The sequence below is a fragment of the Poecilia latipinna genome, unplaced genomic scaffold, assembly GCF_001443285.1.
Source record: "Poecilia latipinna isolate Pla-1442-1.1 unplaced genomic scaffold, P_latipinna-1.0 Scaffold604, whole genome shotgun sequence".
Lineage (NCBI taxonomy): Eukaryota > Metazoa > Chordata > Actinopteri > Cyprinodontiformes > Poeciliidae > Poecilia > Poecilia latipinna.
In genome coordinates this window covers 187,585-204,462 of record NW_015113220.1, presented here as the reverse complement: position 1 = coordinate 204,462, position 16,878 = coordinate 187,585, and the positions used below count along the sequence as shown (strand labels likewise).

General features: G+C 38.8%; 1 protein-coding gene and 2 long non-coding RNA genes across 3 annotated transcripts in view; 1 reads left to right on the top strand and 2 right to left on the bottom strand.

The window, feature by feature from the left end:
• The first annotated feature begins 856 nt into the window (after nt 1–856).
• Nucleotides 857–12,049, top strand: LOC106953817 (uncharacterized). Its single transcript, XR_001426264.1, has 3 exons — nt 857–868; nt 6,398–6,407; nt 11,969–12,049. It is a non-coding gene; the product is annotated as an uncharacterized LOC106953817 (long non-coding RNA).
• Nucleotides 7,125–8,751, bottom strand: LOC106953816 (uncharacterized). The gene is made up of 2 exons (XR_001426263.1): nt 7,597–8,751; nt 7,125–7,373 (listed from the first exon to the last, which is right to left on the bottom strand). It is a non-coding gene; the product is annotated as an uncharacterized LOC106953816 (long non-coding RNA).
• Nucleotides 9,144–16,878, bottom strand: part of cdk19 (cyclin dependent kinase 19) — a 74,480-nt gene continuing 66,745 nt past the window's right edge. The window contains exon 13 of the mRNA XM_015042857.1: nt 9,144–14,735. Within this exon, the coding sequence (XP_014898343.1) occupies nt 14,610–14,735 (126 nt within the window). The 3' untranslated portion in view covers nt 9,144–14,609. The remainder of the gene's footprint in view (nt 14,736–16,878) is intronic.

Genomic DNA, 16,878 nt, shown 5'->3' with positions numbered 1-16,878 from the left:
TTCCTCTTCTGGAACCATTTCCTGCATGTCTTTCACTTCCTTTTCCTCCCTATTTCTTGTCTTTTTCCTGTTCAATAAATTCCACTAGTGCTTGAATTACAGTGATTCCTTATCACCTCCCAAGTTGGCTGCAGCCTCAGGCTCCTGTCTGCCACGTCTCATGCTGTCTGTCATTGTTTTGGATGGACTTTACTGAAATAAATAAAGGCTAATTCTGATTCTGATCATCTGATCTGTTTTCCTTGATCTCAACTATCTGATAGATATTGTTAGTTGTTAACATGTCGTTACATATTTCAAACTGCAGACACAAATAAGTCAAGTTTATTTGACTTACTCTGGAACATTTTAGCAACAAGGCAATTTACATCATAAAAACACAATTCAGTAACCAGTTATGAAACAAGCAAGAAACATTACATTTGGTCTAATCAGAAATAAATAAGTTAGATGAAGAACTTCATCTAACTTCTTCTCTTCTTCTTCTTCTTCTTCTTCTTCTTCTTCTTCTTCTTCTTCTTCTTCTTCTTCTTCTTCTTCTCCAGCAATTTTTTAAATTGCTGAAGCCAAAATGGCGATGTATTTAAAACGAAGAGACAGACTCCAGGCTGGTCCTCATCTGGATGCCGTGGCTCTGTGGAAGTGCAACGTCAAAGCTAGGCTGAGGCTGGAGTTTTGCTTCCACAGAGCCACTGGGAATATGAGAGCTTTTTTACAGCTATGGGGTTTTAATGATGTACTGTGCACCATTTCTAATCAGGGAGAACTTAATTTTAACAAGCTGCTAATGTAAATATTTATTGTTTTTATTTGGTTTTCATTAACCTGATTATTATGTAAGTTTATTGTTAAATCATCGTAAATAAACGTTTTGTTAAAAAAAAAAAATCTTCTTCTTCTTCTTCTTCTTCTTCTTCTTCTTCTTCTTCTTCTTCTTCTTCTTCTTCTTCTTCTTCTTCTTCTTTCTTATCAAAACTTTTCATTGCCTGAAGTCAGATCTTTTTAGACCTCCAAGTTTGTATGAAAATCATAAGTTTGAGTTTCAGAGAGAAAGAGGCATGCACTAATAATATTGTTAATAAAATTAAACATTTAACTGATAATACTCTGACAGCTTATTCCTCGTTCCTTTTAGAAAATCCTTTTGGTTAGAAAAGTTGGTTATTTATCTGTTTTCTGCTGTTGATATTTGACTACAATAATATTATCACTAATGGTTTAATATCTGAGCTTATTTAAATATGATTTATTCCTCAGTATCCAAGGACAAAATGTACAACTGAAAGTTGATTTTTGTTTAGAGACCAACATACATTTTATGAAAATAAAATAATTTAACACATCTACAAAATTTAAGTAGCTTTTCAATTGCTGTTATTTTGATATATAGTTATGCAACCTATGCTTGTGATGCGTTCTAAGCAAACGTTATTGCATGTGTAACAGTGAGCGAAAACTGAATGCAGAAAAATCAAATCTTAACGGCGAAACACCCACATTCAGAAAGTCTCTGGCAAGTTGAGAGGAGAGAGGAGAGTTTATTACCAATTGAAATGTCAAGGTCTGTGGAGTGTAAGCATGAAGTGGTTGGACCCTCCTCTGAAAGCAGACAGGGAGTGAGTGGTGCGATGGCCGAGCTCCAGACACCAATCTCCTACCCATAAGGTCAAACTGACTCTCTGCAGATGGGCCGAGTGTTCTCCACCCAGAACTAGAGCAGATAGAGCATACTGAGGCGAAACTTAAACAGCTCCTGTAAGATTCTGGAAGGTTCTGTAAGTTTCTGAACCTTCAGTGATGACAAGCGGCCGTCACTGAAATGCTGCTAACACTTCTGTCGTTAAAAAATGTTTAAGGTTAGTTCAAATTTTCATCTGTTTAGAGCCAATCTGCAGTGGAATGTTTTATCTGCGGTAGATAACTCTAGGATCTTGATTTAGATGAAGCAGACGAGGTTTAGATATAATAGTTTTATCTAATGTTTTATCAAAGCAGGTCTCTCTTGCAAATGAGATCTTATATCTCAATAAGACAGCCTGGATAAATACAGGCCGAATAAATATAGAGAGCTAAGTTGAAGCTCCTAAGTTGAATCAACTTAAAGCTGCAGTGTGTAACTTTTACAAAGATATTTTTTTTCATATATTTGTTAAAACTGTCACTTTGCCATGACAGCATATCGTGAGGCAGATAAACAGTGAAAAAAATCAGGTCAACCAATCAGAGCTAGGAGAGGAGGGTCTTAGTGCTGTCAATCAAGCTCGTGTATGAGCTGTCCAATGTGCTAGGGACAGAGATAAATGGTTTTCCTGTAATAGTGAGTTATTTCTTCACCATATTTAGTAGCACATACACAATGCTCATTGAAACGCTCCTCCTGCCTGTGATTGGTTATTTTTGGTCGGGAGCGGTGCTTTAATAGTTCAGAGAGGAGGATGAGATTGATTTTTTCAAAGATTATCTGTCTCATATAGACAATTGCAGTTTCCCTGAGAACTGCGATGAAAATCATGAAATAGTGACAGTTTCATCAAAGTATGTAAAAAACAGAAAGAAAAAAAGGCATATTTTGTAAAGTTACATACTGTAGTTTTAATGTACCACTAATTGAAAAACAAATGTGTGAAGCACTTTACATGTGAATAAATGAAATATACCAAGATTAACAATAAAACTCTAAACATCAGCAAATGACAGTGAGTCATTGTCCAGAAATGGAGAAAACATGGAACAGTGGTGAACAATCCCAGGAGTGGTCAGCCTGGTAAATTACTCCAACAACTAATTGATGAGTCATCCAGGAAGTCCCAAAACCAAGCAGAACATCTGAGGAACTGCAGGCAGCACTTGCTCCAGTTAGTCTGGGCAAACATCGTTCCACTACAAATTTGCTCAAAAGGTTTTCAATATTTTGCTCATGTTGAAAAAATCCCCACAATTTTGTTTCCATTAAATGAAAACGTCAATGAAAATCACACGTGAATAAGGATATTCACACAATCAGTAAAAATCAGGACAGCAACAAATGTAAAACCTTAAAGGAGATCATGTTCATATTTCAGCTGTGGTAGACGCACTTAACCACAAGTGGAGACATCGACGTCGTAGTCAGGCGTTGGGATGACAGAAGCTACATTTGTGCCATTTTGGGAAATTGAACAGAAGAGCTACCTATGAACTCAACACGTTCAAATTAAGCTCAACTTCTGATGAAGGACATAATGCTGTGAAAGCTCCAGTGGAGGCCAGTGCCTACAAATAAACTGTTTCCTATGGAAAAGGTCTTTCCATTGCATTTGGAAGAAATACACAATTTTTGATGCTGCTGAAAAAAAACGGCTCATCTTAGATAAAAATCTTTCATGAAAAATTGTGCTTCCTCTCCCCCCCTCCAAATTCAGGTGTTTCCGCTGAAAAAAACATGACCTTTGGGAAACCATGCAGGAAACAGTTCTCAGAAGAAGTATTTACAGTTTCTGACTTCAGGACTCTCACAGTTGGTTGTGGATTCATGTTTCACCTGGAGGATTAAAGGAGAAACGTTGGAGGTGCTTGAGGACAGGTGAGTCTGATGAAGGAATGAACGTGTGAGGAGTTGGAGTGAGAGGTCTGGATGGTTCTGGAGTTGAGCGGTTTGGGTACGACTCTGGAAGACGGGGCGGTGTGGCTCATTGTGGTTCCTAAAGCAGGTAACTTTCTGCTGAAGGAGATGGAGCTTTGATTACTGTGAAGCAGGAAGTGGCTCAAGGGATTCAACATCTCAGAAGGACAGTAGATCCAAAGAGGTGATCTGGTATCACAGATGCCACATACGTTAAAAGAAGGCATGGAACAGGTTTGAACCAGCTGGAGGTTTAACTCTACCATCATAGACTGTGCTCTTCCAACAACTCCTTTTGTCAGCAGCCCAATTAGGAGGTTCTAGTCAGCTGTGAATGCTGTAGCTTGCCCGGCCACGCCCAGAAATGGAGACCTGCAGCTGAGTGGAGGTGAGCAAACTCTCACACAGAAAAATAAAACATAATAGCAGCAGTAGCTGTGTTTCAATTTCAAACCTCCTGTCAATAAAACATTTTGGCACGAGGATGAAGTGTGTTTTTTTTGGCTGTGCTGAAATTGATTTATCTTGCATAACTGGAATGGAAGCTCTGTTTGCATCCCATGAGTCACATGATCAACAACCAGATGTTGCCACTGGCATAAACCACGAAGAAGAAGACGACAGGAAGTAGTAGGAGGACGACGTCGCAGCTTGTTTTTTTAACAACTTATCATGAGAACAAACTTGTTCATGTGTGACTTTAACTGTGTTCCCTACTTAATGGAAATGCTGCATTTACAAAATTCTATTTTTTCAACATTAGCAGAATATTGACAAAGTTTTGCGTACATGTGTAATGGAAACTCAGCTGGTGAAAGACGGTGGTGGCAGTGTGATGATCTGGAGTTTCTTACTCTGGTAATTCCTTTGTGCTTTCGGTCAGCTCTGTGGTTGCATTAGGCATTGTTGACATTCAGATCCTCCAGATCCAGAATAAAATTAAAAGCGTGATAAATATTATTGTAAGTATTGTGGGAATGGAGGATTAGTTCAGTTTATTTATATAGCACTAATTCACAAATTGTTTCCAATCAACTCAAATCAGCAATTAAGACAGATTCCAAGTCAATTAATAATTACATTCCTAATTAATCCTAATTTTCAAACAATGCAAAGTTCAGTTTATTACTGATAACACTATGAAGTTCCAAAAGCTTCCTGATCCTTTTTTTTGTTCTTTCTGGAATGTGTTGCAGATCTTAAATGCAGAATCGGGCAGACAAGATGAAACATGAAACATTTCTAGATTATATTACCTGCAATAAAAGTCGAAATAAATGCCACAGTGTTTGTTTTTTTTTAAATTCCAATTTTCATTCCTGTTGATTTTGGGCTGTAAAATAAAACTGAAGCTTTAAATATGGTCTTACTCATTATCAAACCCATTAAACACATTAAATCTCACGCTGTAATTCATTAGCAACACACAGATTCATCAACTGTAAGAACCAAACGAGTTAGCACCCTGCAGAAACATTCCTCCTTGCAGCACCTGTACATCCACACAACCACCTTGTGGGGTTGGCCTGAAGTCTGTTGGTGTGCAGGCAGCTTGTGTTGCTGCAGCAGCAACATAAGTAGGACACAGGATCTATTTTATAAGCACATTCTGCTGAGCTCTCTACATGTCAGTCATAAATTTTTAGGGGCTGGCAGGAACACCGGAGGCTCATCCGTCGACGCAAAGCTACGCCAGAAGTCGTGGGGGCATTGCCAAGTTTCAGCTTGCCTGTACTGGTTGCTCTCTTCCCTCCAGCAGGCCGTAATGAGTCCTGAACAAATCCCGATACCTGGTGCATGATCAATGGATCAGGGATCACTGAATCAACGTCGTCTCAGACTCCTCACCCTCGGTTGAAGCAGAGACACACCTAACAGTCTCAGGACATCGGCCCCAGAGGCCTTAGTATCATCTTAGATTGCGACAAATGTGATAATGAAAATATGGATCCGTTCTGCCTTGTATTAACAGTTCAGCTAGTGTTCAAGACCTTTTTTGGGACCTTAAGCAGATCTTCATTTGGGCCCTCCTTTACCAACATGTTAACACCAGATGCTTCAACATTCCTAAGCTACTCTATGTGTGTAACATACTATCATTAGCATGGTTTGTAACTAGCTGACTTTCATACCGGTGTTATCGCCTTTGATTTTAAAAGCGAACTAAAAATGTATATTTTTGGATTTTGAAATGCGGAATGGCATTGAAAAGTGCCATACTATACATGATTTTAACTATTTGAAAGTAACACCAGCTCACGAACAATAAAGTTACAGTAAACAAGCTAACAAGCTTGGTACTGTATGCTTCCCCAGCAGTGGCAGCAGTCAACATGAGGAAGAAAGTAATCTATTTGTGTAACAACTGTATAATATATATATATATATATATATATATATATATATATATATATATATATATATATATATATATATATAAAAGTTGTTCTTAGTTTGTACATTAAAGGTATTTTGATGTACAAAGGTATTTTCAAATATATAATATTTTTTAACCATGTAAGTAAGTTTGGCATTTTTGGGCCCCCTATTGATGGAAATCCTTAAACGCCTTAACTTGCATATGCTTCTGGCCGGCTCTGTTGGTGGTGATATAACGGTGGTGATAGGTGGCTATATGGGGCTCCTTTGTGTCACTTGATCATTGTGTGCTCTTCACAGCCTACCTGAGAATTGTTGCTGACCATGTCCGTTACTTTAAGGTCACAGTGTTCTCATCTTCTGATGGAAACTTCCAGGATCTGTGAGTTGGTTCTATGTCAAAAAGAATGAAGGCAGCTCTGAACTGGTCCAAAGATGGTTTGTGAAAGACAGTTAAAAAAAAATCTCCTCTACTCTTTTTCTCAGAGCCCAGACAGCGAAGAGTTGCTATAGGGCGCCATCATGTGGTAAAAATATTTCACAAAAAATATTTATGGTGTTTGTTGGTTGGCCTGAACATAAAAGCACTTTTCAGCATTTATAGTTGTCTATAAATTTCATAGAGTAATTTTTAAAAGACAAAATACCACAAAAATAAATCAAGAACGCCTCAGCGTAAATGTCTGAGTTCAATGAACAAACACTTTTATCATTAAAAGACATCAAGTTTGTAGGGAAGTGAGTTTGAACATCCTTTGCGGTTGCATTGGCCATGCTGCAACATAAGGGAAAAAAAGTGTGTAGCTGTTCCTTTTAGCTAAGAAAACATTTCACAATAATTGGTTTGAAAAGTTATTTCAACTCTGAAAACAAATTACATCAATATTTGTGAGTAAAAAAATTATAACTCAACTATTTGTCAACTTAATATTACCAAAAATTCTAAATTAATATTAGGTTGCTTCAACATAATCATGTTTTGGGAGTTTGAGGTAAATCACATTGGTTTCCTAAACCAGTTGAATTAACGGGACCTAAAAATGACATGCTGGGTTTACTTGATAATAAGCAATGGTAACTTAAAATGCTGAGTGGAAATTGTTGCCACAATTTTTCTAAATGAATCTTAAAAGAAAAAAACAAGTCAGACAAAAGAGGTTTTTATTATAGAGGATATAAAATAAATATACATGACTTTTTTCTCATTAACAGTCATTTGTACAGTGACATTTGGACAAGTTTGCTAAAAGCAGCTAAATAAACATCTGATTTTCCTGCGCGGGCTGTTGCTGCCTCATCTATAAACGCTATGAAAAAAGACAACACATATAGGCCATATGTAGATTCCAAAGTCATGTGCAGGCCAACTCTCTCTCTCACACACACACGCACACTCATACCAAATACAGATAGGAGAGTGGACAGACGCTCCAACAAGCAAAGCTCTGTGTTTCCTCCTGCAGCTCAGGGAGAGCATTCTGGGACAACCAGCGAGGGGGATTGGAAGGGACTGGGTTCTGCGCCAGTGGGGCAACACCATTAATGATGCGGCAGATGTCACAGTCAGACAGTGGGGAAGCGGGGGTTTGTCCAGTCAGACTGTCAGTTCCCGAAACCACACACACACATGCTTGTAGAAGCACATGAAGGGTCAGTGCAACCCCACACAAGGTAAAAAGCTCATGGGGTTGAACAGATCCTGTCTCTTAACAGTGCGGGAGGGCTTAAAGAACCGATGGACGCTTGGCACGGCAGGAATGGCAGGAACTGAGCTGTGCGGGTGGAGCATCTGTCCGTCTGTACAAACTGTGGGACAATAAGTGCTAACGTTCTCAACTGGAAAAAAGGCAGGCACATGCAACACTATTCAAAAACAGCGAGAAGAGAAGGAGAGTGGCCCATGGTGCACCAGAGTTTAATAGTGTGCACTGCCAGGAACTTTAGTGTCCAAAGCGAGACAATAAAGAACAGTAAATACTTTCTTTCAACTTATCACTATGTAAGGTATCTTAGCAACAACAGTGCATTAGAAGACAATTATCTTATTAGTATCTCAATGAGGAAGTCTTAAAATGTGGTTATGTACAGCATCTCAAAACAGACTTAGAACTAGCAATGTGTGACAATAATAATCTGTCAGCAGAGGAACCACACGCTCGCCCTCAGTCGGGATTCTCTGCAGTCCTCTGAGGTGAGACACATCAAAGTCATGCTAAATGTGGATGCTTAGCTGCTAGGAGTTAAAAAAGGTCAGAGAACACAAACTGAAATGGCATGTTCGGACGATAAAAAGAAAAGGCACCATCCACACAAAACAAAAGGTGGATCATCATCATTCGGTGCTGTGAAGACAGCTGTGGGTCTACGGTTGCGTTTCCATTGACCTTCAAATTGCGCAAATTGGAATTATGCAAATAGATCCGCTTAATGGAAACACGGAAATTTTAAAAAGGAAACACTCAAGTTTATTAATAAAAGGTTTTTGGGCTAGAAACTGCAATTCCGAAATTGTGAGGGGGATTTTGATATTGTTTAGCTTACTATTGACAAAGTTTTGCACATATTTGTAATGGAAACCCAGCTTATGTTGGGCTCACAGCAGAACAAGTTGGACCAACGACCAATCATTCAACGGCAGTTCATCAAAAGGAGCCAGAAAGTATCACATCAAAACAAGTTAGAATGCTGTGCAAAGTGGAATATTTCTTGTCAGTCATCTTATGTTTTCTTTACCTGTAAGCAGTAGCCATTAAAATTGCAAAAAAAAAAAAATAATAATAATATATATATATATATATATATATATATATAGCTTGAAGAATTTTGCTCTATGCCTAATGAGTCTCTATAAAATGACTGGTTCACTTTCTGAGGTAACTCACAAGAAATATTGCACTCTTACTTTTAAATGGGGGATAACTACAGGTGACAGTGCCTGTAAAAATATTCATACTCAATTTTTTTTCAGTTTGTTGTGTTACTGCCACAAACTTCAGTGAATTTTATTAGGACAGACCAACACAAGGTAATTTTAAATTGTGGAGTTGAAAGAAAATGATAAAAGGTCTTCAAAACATCCCTTGATCCTTTGTCTACACCTGTGTGTCTGGTGGTCAGATCATTTGTACTGTAGTAGCAAAACTACAGTACACATGGGTTTTCATTACAATGTCAGGTTTGCAAGTTTAAAATCAATAGATCAGAATCTGATCGATATGCAACAACCTAAAGCTCAATGTAGAATTTAATCCCCAGAGTTTTTGGTGCCTACCTCCATCATGAACTACTGAGTTTTGGTTTATCACATAAAATCCCCAAAAGACAACTTGAGGATTGTGTGCACATAACGTTTTTCAAAAGTTGAAATGCATGAATGAGTATGAATGTTTTTGCAAAAACTGTACCATGGTCCAATATCAATGTTCTGTAGACGTTTGATGGAAATCTGGGCCCACAAGAGCCCTGCAGTTTCTGGCAGGTATTAACAGACTGACCCAGCTAGGAGCTATCCCTGCTTCCCAACTGGGTCAGACTAGAAGGCGTTCATAAAACAACCCAAATGGACCCTACACAGAGCCCAAATCAACCTGCCTGACCAACACCCACATGGGGCCCATATTATGGGTGCACTGATAAATTGGCCGGCCAATAAATTTCATTAACTTTGGGACATCAGTGATCGGCTGATGTGAAGCTGATCTTTTCCACTGATCTTATCGACCTCAGCAAAGGTCTGGAAATCAGCCATGAGAAGTTTGACTGATAGACCCGCCCACCAGCTCACATCTACATGTGTACGGTTAATCATAGTCAACCCACTGTTGCCAACTTAGCAACATTTCAGACAAAAAAAATGGCCTAATTAGAATCAGCAGGTCAGGCTTTTTAAGGATCGGTGATCGGCCAAAAATCTGCAATCAGTGCACCCATAGCCCATATCCACGTGCTGGTGGAGGAAAAGTAGGCTACTGCTTAAAAACATGCCGGGTTCATTTCTATAGCTGTCTTTGTTAAGGCAGAGGAAAGTCCGCTGGATGTAGATGCATGGAAATAATAAATATGATAGTATAATATTGATATATATGCATTTTTTTTTACAATAGAACATTTAACATACATTTTAAAGGAAGTGAACAAAAGTAGGAGCACTGTGTGTGCTGCAGTCATCATCGCAGAAGCTAAGCACGGGTGAAAGCTTTAGTCTGGGGTTTGTTTGCATAGGAGTAGTTTGACAGTGACCTGCCACTCACTCGTGCCTAGAGCTCAGTTAATACTTGTGACACCTCGCTTCTTGTGGAGAGAGAAATGTACAACAAAGTGTCTTCAGGTGTCTTTGCTGCAGCTCCCTTCTCATATGCATGCTGAAGGGAGGAGGAAAACCTTCAACTATAGCTGCTGGTTTTGATCCACGGCGTCGTGTACAACCCAACCCTGACCCCACCCCCCTCCCCATTCGGCCCGTCTGCCAAAATGCCATAACACACACAAAAACACATTGTACAAAATAACTCAACCACACAGACTTCACAGAGAAAAACTAAACTTCCAGTTTCTGCTTGAATGCTAAGAAATCTCAGCCAAAAAAAAACTAAAAGTACAAAAATAAAGGTTAGGAAGACAACTTTACAGATGCCATATGGCAATGTGTATATCAAGATTATGTGTGAAATAGAATTTAGGATCTAACTGGTGGGTTATAATTCTGTTAAACTGTTTTATTCATCTAAAAGTTTGTCCTGTTTTTACTTCAGTTGTTTACCGGTTATTGTCCTGCCTCCACAAATCAAGACCTGCAAACTGAAAGCAGAGGGTTTAGTTCTACTTTCAGCCACCAGATGTCAGTGTTTTACTAATGCTATCGAAGGCAAATTAAAAAAAGTCTTTGTTGGTTAAAGCCTGTGTGAAGACAAACACAAACACAGCTAATGGACCCACTGGGTGCGTTCTTTAATACAGCCTGAATTACGACTGATCACATGACCAGCCGGGACCAATAAGGATGAAGGAAATGATCTATTCTTTCATTGTTCATAATGTTCAGTCAATAAACAGCAAATATAGGAGTAGAAAAACACCAAGGGTGATTTCATATCTAACTGATTCCTAAATGTGTTTCGCTAATTTAATGTAGTGAGCTCATTATGGCCTGACAACAAAAGCGAAAACATTAGAAACACACAGAAATGCATCATGAAGATCACAACAAAGAGGAACAAGTATAATGTCAGGCCTGTCTGCAAGGAATCTAAGAAAAATGGACCTGAGTGGAGTTAACACACTCTCTCCCCAATGTAACCTTATTCAAACCAAATCAAACCGGTGTCAAATGCCTATACAGCAAAAATGTGTGTTTCTGCCTTTATCATTTTAAAGATGTTAATGAAAGTTGCAAGAGACAAAACTGGTCAACTCTGCTATGTTTGTGCTGCTTTTGTTATGAAGATATGAAGATATTGTTTTTAAAATTTAAAGGTTAGGTGCTGTGGTGGTGCAGGGGTAGAGCACCACCCACATATGGAGGCGTTAGTCCTGGAAGTGGCCGTCGCAGGTTTGATTCCTGGTCTGATGACCTTAGCTGCATGTATTCCCCCTCATTCAGTACCAACTTTCCTGTCCAACCATTCTCAAATAAAGTTGGGCTAAGCCAAAAAAAAAGAAAAAAGAAAAAGAAAAAAGTCAATCAGCCCCAATCACAAAATTATAATGGCACAAAAAACCTTTTCAGCAGCATAAACCATTACAAATGTAGCACAAATCATTGACCAATTTTGTTCTTATTTGGTTAGTGTGAGGTAGGATTGGTTGACCTTTCAACGATGTAAATCCTTCATGTCTTCAAAAAAAAAAAAAAAAAAAAAAAAAAAAAAAAAAAAATCATAAACGTTTGACACCAAATTCGTTTGATTTGAAGAAAGTGGAGGGGGTCAGCTTCACTCAGGTTTGCAATGGTCCAGTCAAAGCTCAGACCTCAAGCAGACAGGAAGGCAGCAGTGTAATAATCTTCTGCTTCTTCCCAACAGCACAAATAATTGGTCCAAGACGAACTGTTTTAATCTGGAAGATTAAGGGAAAAATAAGAGAGGAGGAAATGCTCTACATCAGAGCTCCTTGTTTCCACGCACAGGTTTTCTCAAATCTGGACTCCAGATAATTATGAAATGCAAATCATCTACAGGGCCAATCTGAAGTTGACATAAACTCACCAGGTCTAATGATGTCATATTAATTTTGGACGTAACTGTTCTGTTTGGGGTTGTGTAGTGTTATGGACATTGGCTGGCCTACACTCTCTGGTTGGTGAGAGCGGCGATACAGAACATTTGCCGTGGCGCCCCCTAAAGGGAAAAGCCAAAAGCGAAGGAGCGCTGATCCAGACGTGTTCTATTAATATTAAAAACAGGAATTTGATGAACAACTTTTACATATTCCACACAGCATCAAAATTATACATGCTAGATCAAACATATACATACACCCAAACTAATATTTGGCTTAATGTCTGTCAGAAAGTTGCAGAAAAACCACAAGAAAATCTGATAGTTCAGTTTTAAGGCTGATCAATTAATTGTTAACTGGAGTATACAGACTCAAATAATAAAATTTTAAAAATAGACTAAATTTACTTTGCAAATATATCCTACCCAGAACTCTTCTAGTGGCACAGTTTTAGCTTCTCTTATCAAGAGATATGGTTCCATTCTGTGCCGGCCAGACGAGACTTGATTAGCATTCGGCTACTGGTTGGTTCACTGGCTGAGGGGGCGGGTACAGACATGGGTCATCTCCCAGATCTCTCAGGCAGAGGAGTGTTTAGACTTTCTCAGTCTCCATCATTTTGACTGACAGCGTCAAAAACATCCTGTCATGATCTGTTTTTCCCTGATGATTTTTAAATGACAAGCATAACAAATTTAACTGCATCAAATATTCAACATGCTGAACAGATCACACATCAAGCAGATAAATACATCTGGACAATCCTGATCTTAAACATGTGGAAAATGTTTGGATTATGCTCATAATCCAGCTCTGTGCTTGAAAATCCACAACTTTCAGTAATCTGGACCGATTCTGGTAGGAAGAGTGAGTTACGAAAAAAACTGCTGCTGGCAAAACAAATCATGTGGTTTATATGCAACTTGCTAAAAAGACATACTTAATCTAAGTACCAGTGGGGTGCATGCACATGTGCACTGTATGATTTTGGCCCTGTAAAAAGCCAGAATAAATCCAAAATTTAATGAATTAAAAACTAACGTGGCATTCATAGTGTTAATAAGCTTAAAAGACTGAACATATTAGTGGTAGTAAAGAACGCACCCTTTATCTCTAAATGTGGCCAAATGAGGCTATTGCCAAACAACTGTTTGTCATATTTTGGCAAATTTGTCCCAGAAAAAAAGGCAAAAGTTTAGGTGACAAAAACTCACCCAGCGTTTGTTCCAGCTCGTTGCAGACGGGTTCAGCGCTCAGTGCAATTCTGGTAAGTTTGAAAAAACATGCAAATAAAAATTCATACATGCACACACACTCTCACACACATTTGGTAATAATAATTAAACCTTAAAAAATAAAAATAAAATAAAAAATCTGACATTAGGCAGTAACAGGCTCAAGAATCATATTTCGGGGGGAAGGCAGGGTAATTTTAGCTGCCCTGTACGTAATGCACACGTTACATCTGTGTTTAAAATACTAGTTTAAAAAAGACCTTCAAAGTTCTGATGGTCCGAGAAAAGATGGATATCAGAGCAAAGTTTCCACCGGCACAAACAGGGAGAGTCTGGTCGTCGGCAAAAAGCGGTGGGCTGATTGGAACCTCCAGAAGGTGGCGCTCTATAAAGACGACTGCTTCTCTCGCTTTCCAAATCGAGGTTGAGATGAATTGGATCTAAATATACAAAGTCTATATTACAAAGCTTCCAATAAACTGCGCTTTAATATTTCCCTGCACTGACATCAGCTCAACAGCTGACGTTCCCCCCCTGCTGTGTGGGAACAGGAGTCTCTGGGTCATGGTTGAATTTAGGCGGACAGGGTTAACTCCAACGCTCCTTTCCTTCTGATTGGACGACGGAGACGAGGATGAAGGTCTGCTCCTCCACCGTTTCATTGCATCCTGCTGCTCCCATGTGTAACAATATTTCGAGTGACATCAACTATCAAGGTAAACTCCAAACGTCTAGCAAACGAGCAAGAGAACAAAACAAAAAAGAATCAAATAGAAAAAGGTGCTATATAATATACATATATGAACACAGCTGCAAGTCTTCCTGATGAGGAACTTTGCATTTATAAGTGCCATAATTCTCAGTTTGCGTGATGCCTTCACATCCCTTTTGCATTTAGTTTCCTTTAGTTTCACCCCACAAGGCAGAACCTGTCTTTTTTCTTATGGTTCCTATTTGTGTTTGCCTTCATGTTTCAGACAACAAGATGACAGATGAGAGCAGCTTCAAATGGAGGAAGGCCAAGTTGGAATGACGTCACCTAAGATTAGGGGTCTGACCGAGGCGAGGAAGGCTGCTGGGTGTCGATTAAAGATGAGGAGTTGCATCCTCTGCTGGTTCCAGAAGCGGGGTGTGAAGGGTCAGGTGGAGGAGGGGTTCTGGAGGCGGTTCCACGGCTCCTAGTAGCGGTGCGTCTGATGGGAGTACTGGGAGCTCTGCTGGGATGATGACGAGTATCCCATGGTGCTTTGTGACTGAGTGGACCCTTGGACGTTGCTTTGGTAACCGAGCCGGGAGCTGGAGTGCTGTGATGGTGAAGAGAAAAATGGTGTCAGAACAACTGTAAATACATTCCACTGTGGTTTCAAAGATACATATATATATATATATATAAGCTCTGCCTGGAATATACATTAAAAAGCACTGCAGCTTTTTCATTATTTTGAACATTTCTCATTTTCTGCAAATAAATAAAAAAGCTTTTGCTTAAATTTTGGAGGCATGCTGTCAGTAGTTCATAGAATAAAAGAATAATGTTCATTTTAGTCAAGCGTATACCTATAAAAAGTCAAATCAAAGAAACTGCTAACTTCAAGTGATCTCTTAATTTTTTCCAGAGCTGTATATATTTCTAACACTTTTGATTATTATATCTTGATGCAACTATAACACCTGACTTTCCTCACTGTCTGATAGCAAAGGCTGTTTCTATTCTATGTCCTGCACTTTGATTCCACTGTATGTCTGACTGTATTCATTGTGCTGTTCACTAAAATATTATTTTTCTGCATCTGACTGGATGTAGCTAGGCTCCATAAAACACCAAAAGATGTTTTACTGATTTATCAACAATGAGTTTTAAATATTTCTATTCTTCCTGAGTGAAGTCAGGATGAAATGATTCATGACTTCCTTTGGCCTTTCCAACCTTGATTCCTTACAGAGTGTAGAAACATGGCTCCCAGTCGGACAGAAGAACAACGTTCTACGCTTTGGGTAGGAAGCCTTGTGAGGTCAAGGTGGTAGAAGGTATTTGTTGGGACTTAGAATATGATCAGAGAGGCGTGATGAGAACCAGATGTTGCTTTGACGTGTTGAAAGCAGAGCCAGTGCTCTCCTGCTGTGTCAACATGTTTCGAGTTTTAAATGTGGACAACTTGATCAAGGCGACCACGTCAAAAAGAGAACTTAAAACGAAATAAAATCTCAGAGTTAGTTCAGTCATTCTTCTGGTGAATTTTTATGAAATGAATCCCAGATTTCTTTCCTGAACAAGGCAGTACTGAATCAGATTTTCCTTCTTGCTCACATTCTGCCTGCCACTTTGGAGAGATCACTTCTTGGACCGGGAAGACTGATAAAAACCCAAAACTTCTCCTCTTGATGGGATGTTTACACTGTTTCTAATGATATGAGCTGTCTCCGGCTTATTTATCACACTGGCGTTGCCTCGGCAACCTTTCATCGAGGTTTGTTTTCTTCATTTCAGCTCAGCAAACTTCTGCCTAGATGTCGCTGCTCCCTCCCAGATCTCTGGTCTCATTGACGCAGTGATAAGGGCCAGGCCAGCGATACAGCAGACGCCCGAGTGAACAACAGTGATTTCTCATCAGTGCTGTCAGGAGGACACTGCGAAATGCTCCAATCAGCAGCTGCTGCTGTCTGCTGAGTCAAAGCGAGGCTGCAAACCAATCACAACCTCATGTCTTCACTCAGTGGCTTTTACACTGAAAGGTATAGTTGTTAGCAGGGTTAGAATAGTTTTGGGTTTTTCCACTACAGTTTAGTTGTTATTTTTTTTATGTGACTTTTTGTTTGACTAATTCAGTTTGTTTTTATTGCTGGTTTTTCATAGTTAAGTCTTGTTTAGTTTCAGTTTAGTTTTGATTAGTTATAGCAGTAGTGTTAGTTTTTTCCTACTTTTGTTAATTTATAGGTGTAAAAGGTCGAAGTATTTTATTTGTGATTATGTATACATAAACACTTGGCATAAGCTTATATTTTCAAAAAATGTACTTAATTATTATTGAACAATAACTGACTCTGGCATTTTCACTCAACTTTTGCTGACATTTTTTTGCTGACTAGCATAAACAATGCCAGGAGGAGCAGAGTGTTGTAATTTACTAACAGCTGACATAAACTGTGTGTGGGGGGAAAAATGAATTTCACATCAGTTCAAAAAGCTAATAAATGTATTCAGAAACACAAAAACAAAGGATATTATGTATACTGCTCAAAAAAAATAAACATTTCACTTTAATTTTGTGTGTGGCTCCAAATCCAGGCCTCCATTAGTTAATAAATTTGATTTCCATTGATAATTTTTGTGTGATTTTGTTGTCAGCACATTCAACTTTGTACAGAACAAAGTATTCAATGAGCATATTTCATTCATTCAGATCTAGGATGTGTTACTTGAGTGTTCCCTTTGTTTTTTTGAGCAGT